The 13,865-nt window shown below is 43.3% G+C and overlaps 3 protein-coding genes across 3 annotated transcripts; 1 reads left to right on the top strand and 2 right to left on the bottom strand.

Annotated features, from left to right (window-relative positions):
* Nucleotides 1–557: 557 nt before the first annotated feature.
* On the top strand, nt 558–1,829 carry LOC308172096 (ankyrin repeat and SOCS box protein 17-like; the record flags this gene model as incomplete). Its single annotated transcript, XM_080547006.1, has 3 exons — nt 558–931; nt 1,231–1,510; nt 1,623–1,829. 3 exons carry the CDS (start codon nt 558–560, stop codon nt 1,827–1,829), a joined length of 861 nt encoding a protein of 286 aa, XP_080403132.1.
* Nucleotides 1,830–4,587: 2,758 nt separating this feature from the next.
* On the bottom strand, nt 4,588–8,756 carry rabggtb (Rab geranylgeranyltransferase subunit beta). The gene is made up of 9 exons (XM_080546731.1): nt 8,743–8,756; nt 8,317–8,424; nt 7,985–8,182; nt 7,699–7,804; nt 7,474–7,526; nt 7,021–7,131; nt 6,648–6,773; nt 6,150–6,299; nt 4,588–5,900 (listed from the first exon to the last, which is right to left on the bottom strand). The coding sequence occupies exons 1-9, from the start codon at nt 8,743–8,745 to the stop codon at nt 5,760–5,762; spliced, it is 996 nt and encodes a 331-aa protein (XP_080402857.1). The 5' UTR covers nt 8,746–8,756; the 3' UTR covers nt 4,588–5,759.
* A 427-nt stretch (nt 8,757–9,183) lies between these two features.
* acadm (acyl-CoA dehydrogenase medium chain) lies at nt 9,184–13,865 on the bottom strand. The gene is made up of 12 exons (XM_080546645.1): nt 13,770–13,865; nt 12,762–12,870; nt 12,577–12,674; nt 12,318–12,387; nt 12,110–12,210; nt 11,869–11,949; nt 11,614–11,744; nt 11,342–11,450; nt 11,080–11,220; nt 10,193–10,288; nt 9,642–9,890; nt 9,184–9,540 (listed from the first exon to the last, which is right to left on the bottom strand). Exons 1-12 carry the CDS (start codon nt 13,782–13,784, stop codon nt 9,469–9,471), a joined length of 1,272 nt encoding a protein of 423 aa, XP_080402771.1. The 5' UTR covers nt 13,785–13,865; the 3' UTR covers nt 9,184–9,468.

Below are 13,865 nucleotides of genomic sequence, written 5' to 3'. Positions count from 1 at the left end.
TACTTAATTCCCACTTAATCCCCCCGCTGGAGACATACATATAGGCTACACTTCAAGGTTTGCTTCTTGAGGATGATTTAGTGCCTTACATTTGAGAACGGTAGGCCTAGCTTACGTCTTAAGTGATCAAGCATCTCTTATATAGACTATTGTAGGTCCAAGTGCGCACAATATATTGGTAACAATGCGTGATTTTAGAATGATAAGGTTCTATCTCCGTTTAGAGTAGTTCACTTCAGAGATATTGAGCGTCAAGGTTTTTACATTCCATTATGTTTTGTGAGATGGAACCTTTGTATTTGATGAATTACTAACTCAAAAATGTCAACATTTTTAAAAATAACACCACACTGGCATTAATGAATCAGATTAACCTAATGGATCAGATTATGTAAAAAAAACTCAATTTTGACAAAAATGGAGATAGAAGAACCTTATAATTCTAACGTCACGAATGTACGCACTATAACTAACTACGTAACAATGCACTGATTTATAGGTTTCGAAAATGATGACAAATCACGTCGTCTTGAGTTTATGAGTATCCGACCACAACGATGTCGGACAGCGAGGATGACCCCGGCAATCATGACAACGTCTTTCTCAATTTGGTCGCGCTTCCAGGACAATGGGACCACCAATCAATCTACACAACCTTAGGAACAATTCTAAGGAATGCAACACCCGAAGAATTCGATGCCTTTATAACAGACTGTATCAATTTCGCCAAGACAGCTCATGCCCGTGTCGTGTTTCGTAACATGGATATGCAATCCTACGTGGAATTTATCCATGTGTGCACCAACTCCATCCTGCACTGGGTCTTTGCGAGCAGGGGCCGCAGGGCCAGCGCGGACATAGTCAGGAACCTAATGGAGAGGACGTCAGTTTATCTTCAGGACCACACAGATAACTTGGCCATTGCATGGAGGTAACAGCACCCCCTTTGAATATTGTTTACACCAAATGTCATATAATTCATTTGCTCTATCCAGACACTTATAAATTGGTATTTGCTTCAAAGTACCCTATCATCCCTTGCTCAATCAAGTGTGACAGATGGGGTAACAGCTGGAGCCTGGTTTCAATTACATCAAGTGATGATTGCACTACCAGCTGATCCATAAAAGGTGCAGACCTCTTGGCAGAGGCTGCAGTGTGCTCACATAGGCCTTATGATCAGTGACTTCACTTCAGTGGTCCTGAAACCACATTGATCTGTCTACATAGGTCCTTCACTCCCCTCTACGGCCCCAGTTCCCTGGGTGGAGTGACCCCTCTGATGTTCGTGGCCCAGAATCGGCAGGTCGACGTGCTGAAGGTGCTCCTGCAGTACGGCATGTTGGAGAGGGAGCGACGCCCCACCTACATCATCATCTCCATCCTGTTCGACCCTCCGCGCCTGGAGGCGTTGCACTATCGATCCCACGCCACTGTGAAGCGAGAGCAGCAAGAGTGCATGGCGCTGTGCTTCCGGGTGCTCAAGTACATCTCCATCGCAGACATCGAGGTTGGTGGCCGTCTAAACAACGACACAATAAGTGCTCTACAATGGACTTGCGGTTGTAAGTCAGTCAAGTGAAATAATGACTTCGTTTTGGATGACATGGCCATCTTTGCAGATGGAGATAATCTTTGGACGGGAGCCGTTGATTGATGACTGGAGAGATCACATTCCTCGCAGACGCTGCCAGGAGCCCTGTGAGCTGAGCCATCTGTGCAGGGTGTCGATACGCGGGTCTCTGCTGCTCAGAGATCGACTGCCAGACGGCATTAAGGCCCTGCCTTTACCAACAGCCATCCACAGCTACCTCAACCTGGAGAGCTGACCACTGACCAGTCGTATACTGTCACAGGGAGGGTGATCCTCTGGAGAATCAATAAATGCCTGCCAATTGATGAGACTTTCCGTATGCGTATGTAGTATTGACGAATGTCTCCTTGACATTAATCTGTGGTAGTGAGCACACAGCGAGCGGTGGAATGTCCGGAATGCAAGTGTTGGCGGTCCGGAATGCACGTCGGCATAGCAACGGCGTTCGAAAGACATGATTACATCACCCGGACACATTTTGGCACCCGGACAAATCTTACCATGACAGTTGCACTGTATACCCAATCATCAACGACTGACTAGCGGGCTAAAGTTGAAGCGTCCCCGAACTAGATTGTCTTCACTATGCTGCAGGAGGAATAGTAGGGCTTCGAGCAGGTGTGAGTCTAAGGAATGTTTAGAACAACTTTCTCCCTGCCTCCCAGAGTGTTGGGTTGCAGAATCAGGCCTGAAATCTCCCAGAGCCATTTGGCAAATGGAGAAGCAGAGATGGGCTCCCCTCTGTAATGTGTTCTGTACTCTTGGCTACTGCAAATGCCATGTGACAGATAGTCAGTCCATAAAGCTATGCCAACTGAGGTGAGGATCTCTAGACAAACAATGCCGCTGTCCACTTTCCAGGAGATTTCAACACGATGTGTACCCATAAAGTACATAACTGAGTGTGATTAAAAACTACAATTATAGCATGCATTAGAAAAAGCTGAAAAACCCCCCAATACTTTCTATAATAAAACATCCTATTGGTAAAAGTGTCTAAATGTTTTTTGCAATACATAAAAGTATTCCATTGGTTACAATTCAATATCTACCCAGTATTTTGTAACTACAGATTTTCATCTTCCCCCTTGCTGGGAGATAACAAGAAGGTGAACGGAGGTTGCTGTATCTGTGCAAACAAACAAGACTGACAGCAGTGAGCGTTGGCAACAGAGCTGTGGTGAATACCCCCCTCTCTCTGTGTTCCTCAGGCCCACACTAATGAGAGCCTGTGGGGTTTCACCGTAGCCTAACAACCGGCATGTTTGGGTCTGCCCAGACACTTGGGGCCCAGATATTACTGCTCTCCAGTGGACTAAATGAATAAATAAAAACAAACATCTTGAGTTGTTTACCTGTATACTTGTTAAGAGTATACAGTACTGTACCTGGCTTACACTACAGTACATGGTGTGACTGCCATGTGGATTCCATATTTCTGTTTAACGTAGTATCTAAGTTGTAAAACAGGCTAGAGAGCTAAGACATACTTCCAATTCTGAGTAAAGCCTGGTACACACATAAAGATAATCTGGCCGATTTTGGCCCGATTTCCCCCCTTCCGACCAAGGACAGCAAACGCCCGATTATCGGACGGCTCTAAAGATTATCCTACAAGATTATCCTGTGGTGTGAGGTATGTTAAGAGTAAATTTCTCCCAACAATCATTCGGAAAATGGTCAAGGCCAACGATCGTAAATATTAAACGTGTTCAATATTTACGATCCAAAGTCCTCTTGTGTGTGGGTGAAATTGACAAGTCCCGAGTCCGATTGTGACGTGGAATGGAATGGAGCCAATCAAGAAGCGAGCTGACTGACGCATCTTCTTCTTTTCGTTCTTCTGCACTTTATTTAAAACCCTGTTGCACATGGCTGCCTCGTACAGGTCAGTCAGGGTACTAATACCCTGATCACGCAAGATTTCTGGCTTGGGGGACAAGACTCTAGAGTCTACACTGTCGTAGGACAGATCTTTATGTATGTGGTGTGCTGTATTGGGAATATCGGAGCACATCACACACAATACGATCAAAACTGTTCAATCCATGATTTTTTATCTTCATGTGTGGGGTCTCTCTCAGATAAAAAAAATCTGATTTAGAAAATCTTTATGTGTACCAGGCTTAAGGCACAATGCACCAGCCTATTGTATAGTGGGTTGTAGCAAGACCCTCCAGTGCTTTGAACAACTGAGTGCATAAAGCATGAACACGTGAGCACAGTACACACTGTGTCTGTATAATGTATACAGATTATTTCAAGAAGCTTAACTTCTACCTTACCCTACTTAATAACTTCACACTCTACTACAGCAAATCAAAGAACAAACAAGAAAGGTGCAAGGTTGCCACCTGTTGGTTGCCTGTGGTCTAGGTTTTATATCGCTCAGTCTTTCTCTGTGCATGGCACTGCAGCTACTACATTCACGAGGTAGTATGTCATCTTAATGATTTAGATGCAAAGATTGTAAAGTGAAAAAAGTAACACAGACTTCCTCCTTCTAGGATTATGACTACCAATGGCCTCGGGCCTGAGCATAGATGCCCTTTTCTTGTGATGACAGACTGATGGATAGATGATTCACTTACTTAGTCATGCCAAACATGTAAATGTAATGTCAAATGGCTGGGGAATAATCAATCAACAAAGACACTGAAATAATCTATGTATTTACTGTCCTACAAGATCATGGGCCGGTTTCAGAGACAAGGCTTAAGCCTAGTCCTGGACTAAATCACACTTTCAATGTAAAATCTCCATTGAAGATGTTTTTTAGTCTAGGATTAGGCTTAAGCCTTGTCTGTGAAACCGGCCCCATATAATATACCGATTACATTGCTAAAGTGGATGTCCAAACTACATACAAATATGTTCTATTCTAAAGGTGGTTGTATGACACAGGACATTTGGGGGGGAATTTATCTTTCAGAATGTCCTTTATTCCCCCCCCCCCCCAACAATTCAACAGTAATTTCATTAGGAGTGTATCTCCATTCCTTAAGATGGGATAGATATCATTCAGGCAACAACAGTGCAACAAGTTGTTATCACATATACTGTAACATTCTCATCAAAATAATGGTTATTTGTTAAATCAAAACATGAATCAATGTTCAAGAAATGCATATGTGTTTAAGTGATCATACAGCTATCATACAGACTCCCTCTGAGAAAACATCTGAGACAAAACAGATTTAAGATCAAGAATGTATTTTTATGATTCAAATGTGTACTCTTGTGCTGGGGAGACCATTCTCTCTCTCTAACAATGCTAATAATTAATAGTCACATGAAAACATTTGGTTTGATAAAAATAACTAAAATAAATACTAGTATTGTGCATAAAACAAAGAAATGCCATGTTTGGCACCAGAAGTCGATGCTGTTAGATCAAGATGCTACTACAAGAGCCTCTCTAGAATGTCTTTCCCCCCAAACTGTTACTGCATATTCTTTCAATACAATGCACATTAACATGACAAAAACAAACAAACAGCATGTAAGATTCGTGTACAATAAATCCTGTTGTTAATAGCTTCAGGTGCTAGCCTCAAGAGACACAGTGATCATTTCTAGCGGTGAACAGAGTATGGCTTCTCTAGTGTAAACATAGAAAGGTGGTACGCCCTCATAAGTGGCTAGGTGACCTTTTTGACTGTGACACAAGGTGCAGAAAAAGGCAGGACCAGAGAGGAACGAGAGATTTGGTGCTTCATACGAATGTAGTTATCTTTCAACAACAACCAATCATACTCAAAGGTGACTCTGTATTGTATGCCTTTCAATGTCCTTGGAGTAACCAACGGCCTTCCTCTGTCACTGCTCGTGGTAACCATGGTCTAGAACGCAATGGTAGTGCAGGCTTTGGTTCTAGTTTGTCATCAAAACATCTAATTAAATTCTAGAAGTAGTACATCTAGAATGGCCAAATGAAGAGAATCACTTATTTGAATGTAACTTGAATGAGAAGGTTTGAACACCGGAGAAGAAAGAAAGCCTGCGGATACTGTCATGTCTCTAGGACCAGGGTGGCCGAGCCCTAGTCTTACATCGTGGTCCTCTCGCTGCTCCCCGAACCACCCCTGCGTCCTGGTGCTCTGTGTGGGGGCTGTGGGGGTGGTTGACGGGTGCACGGTGGGGTGTGGTGGTGGAGTGTAGAGGGCTAGCTCAGGATGTCTGGGTGAAGGCCTATCCTCTGAAGCACACCCTCTGGCATACACAACACAGGGTTAACCGCCTGTATCTGCTCGTCTCCGAGGAGAGAGAGACCGGCCACTCCGAACAGAGTGTGGAACGGATCCACCTGTAGAGGAGAGAAAAGGTTAGGGAGAGGAGGAGTGGTGTCAGCGAGAAGACGGAGAAAGGGATTTGCAGAAACAGGGTAAAGAAAAAATGAGGAGAAAGATAGGGTACAGTTATTTGTAAGTGAAAGATATGAGAAAATGAGAAATATTAAGAAAGAAGAAGCGTGAGGGGATGTGGTGTGACAATGAGAGTCTGGACATGGAACAGTTACTGAAAGCCGGTTGGGCATGCATTTGAGGGGACTCACCATGTCTCCTGGTCTATCAGCGAAACCACCCGTCTCCTCATCCTGACAGGCCAGAATAAAGGATCGCAGCTTGGCTTTGTCAATCCAATGGATCCTGCCGATGATCTTCAGAGAGGCAAGGACCCACCAAGAGTAACACACATCAGGCAGCTGAGGGAGGGGGGGGGGGGTAGGAGGGAGAGAAAAAGGAGAAGGAATACTTAAGATTCGATTAGATTCAACTTTGTCATTGCAGAGTACAAGCACTAGACAATGAAATGCAGTTTAGCATCTCACCAGAAGTGCAAATAGTGATATAGTGCTATATCACTATTTATATACTATTTTTATTATTATGTATTTAAGACAAGATGGTGTAGACACGTCATTGCATGCCCCATCACAATACTAAGTGATAGTGAGTTGAGGATACATATGTTTGACATGACTGTTTCACTATATTGGTTAGTAAGCTAGGGGCAAAACACAAAACCTCTCTGTGATTCCTTTTCAATGTACCTTCTCAGGGCGACCGTTGAGGCCCCCAGATGGTAGCTGTCTCTCACAGAGCCACCAGCCCAGCAGATCAGCATTCACCTGGTGCAACTGTCCTGTGATGGAGAGGAACCCGGTACAGCAGTAGATCTGAGAGTGGGAGGGAGTTTGTAGAAGTGGAGAAGAAAAAAAAAAGAGCAGAGAAATTGTGGCTCACAGGGATTTGTCAGAGGCACTGAAGTGCGAAATGTATAATTTATCTGTCTCGTAGTCCAGCTTAAAAAAGGTGGATGCTTTGCTTTTTGCTGATGTTACTCATACAACAGTTCAATTCAAACAAGCACACTGCTGTGCAACCATGACAACAGCAAGGTGTTATGAACTAAACCTGACATACCTGACCAGCGTGAGACTCTGAGCCCGGCCTGCAGCCAAATCCTCCATCGAAGTTCATACAGGACAGGACATACTCCACAGCTTTGTCCAGGTTGATCGCATCCAACTTGCCCTTTAAAAAATGCAAATAAAAATGTTCATTATGTTATCGGCTGCAAACAAAGCACCCCTGCACTTCTGACAGATAATGCACCACTTCTCCCAGGAAATTGTTGCAATTACAAATGTGTACTCACAGTGTGTTTTTTTGTGCAATGCAAACAAAACAAATAAACATGTGAATACCAAAGCATTTGTATTTGCAACAGTTTTCTGGGAGAAGTGGTGTATTATCTGACAGAAGAGCAGGGGTGCCAATATTTGTTGTTCATGACTGTAACAAGAGACACGTGTGAGAGTCAACTGTATGATGCAACCAGAGGAAATATTCAGGACACCAGAATTTTGCACATACCAGCAATGCAAGTGTTGCAACAGCGCAGAAGGAAAATCGTGTGTCTATCTCCCCTGTAAAGAGATGGTCCATGGAGTCAACAGGCAGCACAGTATAATGCATCTATCCTACTATATAATTCACAACCCACTGGCTCAATATCATCCAATTCAAATTTAATTAGATCTGCATGGCACAAGAGGGCTTCAGGCTTGTCATAACTATGAAAACTGGACTTAAACGTACCCCATTTATCTCCTGCGAAAGACCCGTCATCCTGCTGGAGGCTTTTCACATATTCCACCACCCTGTCCACGTCAATCACATCGACATTATCATACAAGGAGAGGATCTGAGGGAGAAATAAAGCACTTGACCAAGTTTCAAAATGATATAAAATGTCAGTATGCATTATAAAACCTCATAGTGGGAACATTTTTATTGTTGTCAAAAAGAGCATTTATTTCACATAGGCATACGTATGTGGTCAGGCAAAATGCCTCAGGAGGAACTATGTTTCCAGTGGTCTCACCTGCACTGCACTGAGGGTGTAAAGCAGGTGGGGGTCATGTCCGATGCTGGCACTGATGCCTCCACACTCGTGCTGACACGACTTGATGAACTCAGTGATTTCCTCCCGGTTCATCCGAGGGAGCTGGCCCATCAGGTCCATCACAGTCAGGCCCCAGTATATTCCACTCATCCGCAAATACTCTGACAGTGTGTACTCCTGCAGATATGGGATAAACAAAACATCACATTGAGAAAGCAATACTTCCATAGTTTTCTTGTTTGCTCTCATTGACAACCCACGTGCAGGACATTCTTGTTCCTTGTTCCTGACACCTGACATGAAATACTGACATAGTCATCCTTCTTGGAGCCGTAGGCAGCAATGTAGTCTGCATGCTTGTCCAGGAAGAGAGCACTGGGGGCATCCGACTTGATGACAACATCTTTCACTTGGGTCCCCTAGATCAGACAAACAATATCACACAATGTACACATTAGTCATTCAGATTTAGCTAACATGGTTACACTCACCGGTGTTCAAAGATAGCAGCAGTGACTACAGATTGCTTTGAAAACAATGACACAGCTAGCTACAACACAGCTAGCTGGCTGGCTGGTCGCTATTTACATTCGTATCACTCATTGACAGTCTGGCATTCTATTTTTAACGCTTTAACTACGGACGGACACTCACTATGAGACACAGTAAAAACAAAGGGTCTTAATAATTAAGTAAATATTATAGAGAGTAAATGTTGTTATCACAACTCAGTTTACCATTCTGAAAATCTTCGCATCATATGGCGGCGCGGAATAACTACGTCATCACGTTTTACGTCAGTTCTAAGCGGACAAAAAAATGGCTGTGCTATCTGACAACAACAAAAAATGCTGTTGTTGTGAAATAGATATACGATTGAAAGTGGGCAAACTCTTACTGGAAACATGTAATGCCATATTATACACCTAGGTAATGTTTTTATATTGGATATTGGGTTTTCTATCAATATCTCTGTTATTAATAATATCAATATTGATATATTAATATCAATATCAATATTGATATATATAATAATATCAATATAATATAAATGTTCTTGTATGCCATATTCCGGAATATGAACATATGAAAATATGAATATATAATTAGGTCTAAAAGGGTTAAACCCAGCGTGACATGATGAGGAATTAAACAAATTCAATGACAACACACACTGACACAGTATACACAGTTTATTATATTTAACAAAAGCTGCTTGTCTGGAGGGAGAGATATGACCATTAGAAAAACAATAATTACATTCCTTTATCAACATTAATCCTTCTTTCATCAGTTAATTTATAAATCATCTGCATTTCATAGAACAAGGCATTATAATATAATAGACAAAGGCAACCAACATTGTGTATTCCACCCTGAGTTGTCTAGATCGGTTCTATTCACATGAATATAAAAGTGTTTTAACAGGAAAGGCGACATTTCAGCGAGGACAAGGTCTTGGTTCACATCTTGAATCTCCCAAAGTGTTCACGAGAAATAATTAGTCTTTGAATCTGGGCAGTGCCTTCATAGATCTGAAAAGAGAAAAAAGAAAAAACAGATAGTGTTAAATCATCTATAACTTCCCGTACAACAACCCCCATCCAGTTAAGTGGTAGAACAGATCTACACCAACCTGGTAAATCTTAGCATCCCTCATCAGTTTCTCCACAGGGTATTCACTGTTGAATCCATTTCCACCGAAGACCTGCACAGCATCACTGGCACACTGGTTGGCAATGTCACCGGCAAAGGCCTTGGCGATGGAGGCGTAGTAGGTGTTCCTTCGGCCATTGTCCACCTCCCAGGCAGATCTCTGATAGCCCATCCTGGCCAGCTCCACCTTCATGGCCATCTCAGCCAGGATGAAGGACACTGCCTGGTGCTGTGGGACAGAATGGGGGGATGGGGACGGGTGAGATCAAACCTCAGAGCACTAGGTAATATACAGGGAAGGCTACTTATTAGCTTGTGGTGAGCCTGTATGGATTAAACATTAAAATCTTGCATCCTTTGGGACATGTTTGTGTTTTGTGTAAAAACAAACCAAAACTGAAAAGTCTTATTTTTGTATATCTGTAACATCTCAATAAAAAGAAAGTAAAAAAATAATAATAATCTTGCATCCGTATTCCCATTCCCTTTAACTGTTCTGCCACCATGCTAGCTGTGGGTCACAGCCCTTACCTCAGCAAGGACTTTTCCGAAGGTCTTCCTCTCCAGGGCGTACCTAGTAGCCTCGTCTAAAGCCCGCTGGGCCAGGCCTGTTGCCCCTGCTGCTACCTTCATGACAAAATATAACAGAGTCAATAACAAATAGAGCAGAGTCACTTTAACAATGATACAGGCGCCACTTGCTTGTACAATACACTGGCTCGTCAATGGTTTGTGTGACTAGTGGTGCTATTTAGGGATGCTCCGATTTATCGGCCACCGATTTAAATCGGCCGATTTCACTCCAAATGACTCGATCGGTGATCGGCAAAAATGGCCGATCGCAAAAACCGATTTTTTTTTTTTTTTTTTTTTTTTTTTTTCCCCCTGGGGAAGACAGATAACTGAACAGAAAACATAGGAGGATGTAACAGTATGTAAACCATGAAGGCCACGTTTATGATGTCTTTTATACAGCCATATCACTGACTTGGGCTTCAGGCCCTAACTGGGTGATAGGCCAGACTTTTACTATGCCATAAAAATGGGTCTGCGTTTGCTTGGTGCCTAATGGATCAAAACTTTTGTCTAAAAAGCAAAAAATATGTAGGCTATCCAGTCAGTAGGCCTACAGTTATGTATTTTTTTTAAAAATCGGTATCGGTATCGGTATCGGTTGATCTTGAGGAAAAATATCGGTGATCGGTATCGGCCCCAAAAATCCAGATCGGAGCATCCCTAGCTATTCAAGTGCAAGAAGATGGAAGCGTCGGAAGACATTGATTACATCAGGCGGACAGTATTTGGCAGGCGGACATAATCTGGCATAACAGAGCCACTACCAGACAATGGGGGTAATTAACGATCAACTAATCAATTTACACTCTACATGGCAGCGGCTCATCCTTTTCATGACTCACTGGAGGCCTTGTCTTATCGAAGGCTCCCATGGCGATCTTGAAGCCGGCTCCTTCTCCAATCAGGACGTTCTCTTTGGGTATCCTGACATCCTCAAAGGTGATGCCCCTGGTGTCTGAGCACCTCTGGCCCATGTTTAACTCCTATACATACAGGGAGAATGACAGACAGCAATGTTACGTTAAACCATGATGGCGACAGGGCTTTTAAGTTGAGCCACACCATTTTTATGAAAGAAAACAATGAAAGAAAAAAAATTCTCACCTTCCTCCCCACTATGATTCCGGGGGTGTCTGCATCGACAATGAAGCCAGTGAAAGCCTTGCTGGTTGGGCATTTAGGGTCTGGGTTAGTGCGGGCCAGGAGGAAATACCTGTGAAGATGGGGGAACAACACGTGATCATTTGTCCCCAAAAATACCTGTTGTCGATGTAGGTATACATCCGTCAAATCTCTCCCTTTGGTCGAATGCATTGAGTCTCCGTGACCATAGATTTATTCTTCTGCAATGTCGTCGAGTATGTGACCTCACTCACCAGTTAGCTTTCCCTCCATTGGTGATCCACATCTTCTGTCCGTTGACAACATACTCATCCCCCGTCTTCACTGCACGGGTCTTAAGGCCTGCCACATCCGAGCCTGCCCCAGGCTCTGTCACACCGTACGCCTGTCAACACATCAGTTCATACTGGTTCGTTCACGACAGTACACACTTCGGTAGAATAGATTCCCTGCGTCATGGATTCCCTGTGATCATATTGAGTGCTCATTAAAGGAAGAAAAACACTTACACACATAAGCGGTTCCTCTGTCATTCTTCCTAGGTACTTCTTTTTCTGCGCGTCATTTCCTGCAATGATTACTGGCATTTGCTGTAGGAAAATAGAAAGGTGCAGGCTAGGAGGTTAGCATGGTCCAGGTTTACATTGATGACTGCAATGCTCACCGACTGCATCTAGGCCAGGGTATACTATACACCATCATAACCAATCTGACCATGAGGAAATATCATCACTAACAATGTTCACTTACACCCAGAGAGTTTGCCTCAATGGCAGTCTGTACACCTGTGCAGCCGTAGGCCAGCTCTTCTGTGATGAGGCAGGAATCGAATATACTCAGACCCATTCCACCTGAAATCAAGAGACAGTCATGAACTGCTCTATTTTGCAAGGGTGGAGGAAGAGTTAAACACATGATTCAAAGGCTGATATTGTATAGGAGAGAGGCATGGGCGTACCACAGTCCTCTGGAATGTGAGAATTCATCAGACCCAGCTCCCATGCCTTCTTGATGAGGGGGAAAGGATACTGTGGAATAAATAAATAAAAAACTGACTGTTAAGCTCTAGCTACATTGCATTCTCAATAAACATTGATATTACTGTTATTAGAGGATCAGCTAAACCTTTGTTTGTCATGTCTGTATGTGGACAGAATGTATTCTAATTCCCACATATTGAGTGAGGTTTTAAACCAAAGCAGACTGATAACACTCACTTCACCACTTCTGTCATATTCTGCTGCGGCAGGGACAATCTCCTCACGGGCAAACTTCCTGGCCAGCTCTTGAAACTCTTTCTGCTGGTCGGTCATCTCTGTTGACAATGCCAACGGTGATTGTGAGACAAGTGTTCACCATCTAAAAATAAACAGACAGGCATGCATTGATAAATCCAACTCACCGAAGCAGAAGCCTCCTTGCTGAGTGCTGGTGGCGGTGGCAGCCTTTGCAGCGGTACTGGCACTCGAGCTCTGGATCCGGAGTCCAGTCTGGACGCCGGCCCGGAGTACCTAAAGGGTGGAATGAATGAATGGTCTTTATTGTCATTAATACCGTACAGGTACCATACAACGACATTTAGGAGGGGGGGCTCCCCTGGTGCTAGGAAAAAAAACTAAAACAAGAAGGGAAAAGAGCTGGTTTACATAAATAAAGGCTATGTACACTATCCACTATACTATACTATACAAATAAAACACTGTGCTGTACTCTATGCTATGCTATAAATATCCTAACATTTCCTATCTCTGAACCTTATGTACCCGAGGGTTGTCATATTGCACATAGTATTATTGCACATTCATTTAAAGTGTCCTAAAGGGTGGAATGACAAGGAGCATATCAATAAGTCTGTCTACTGTGACCTTGTTCAAGGGGGACACTCACAACACAAGTAATCCCACCAACCCACAAGCTTTTGGCTTCGCATAACTTGGGTACACATCACATTTGAAGCACTCGCTATACCAGCTCCTTATGAGATTTCCTGTCAATGTGTAGCTAGTGTGAAGAGTGAAGAACGATTGTCCTCCTGTCTTGTTGACATACAGGCCCTGGAGCTGTCTCACAACACTGGTATTACAATGAGTGTATGAACATCCCATCTGGGAAGAAGCCTGGGTAGAGTTAGCACACAAAGCCTGGGTAACGTTACTATGTGACGATCAGGACGAACGAACGGCAAATGTCATGTTTCATAACAACCAGACATTAAATGTCATCTTTCATAACAACCAGACACATTAGCTAAAATAGCATAGCAGCTCTGCATTTCCTTCAGTGACCGACACTGATATGTGGAAATACATCAATTTATCGAACAATCTGGCAAATACGAGCTACAGCGTTCTATGGATTGTCCTTTGCGTCACATTTACCTTGTTAAAAAGCATTTGTACATCACATTTACCTTGTTAAACAGCATGGTTACGATCCCACAGCAGCAGTCCGCACGTTAGAAAACCCTTGAGCAGCCCTGCCACCTTTAGCCCACATAGGAGGTGTT

Source organism: Nansenia antarctica (assembly GCF_963989245.1).
Source record: "Nansenia antarctica genome assembly, chromosome: 16".
In the NCBI taxonomy this organism is placed as follows: domain Eukaryota; kingdom Metazoa; phylum Chordata; class Actinopteri; order Argentiniformes; family Microstomatidae; genus Nansenia; species Nansenia antarctica.
This window is presented reverse-complemented; position numbering and strand designations above follow the sequence as displayed.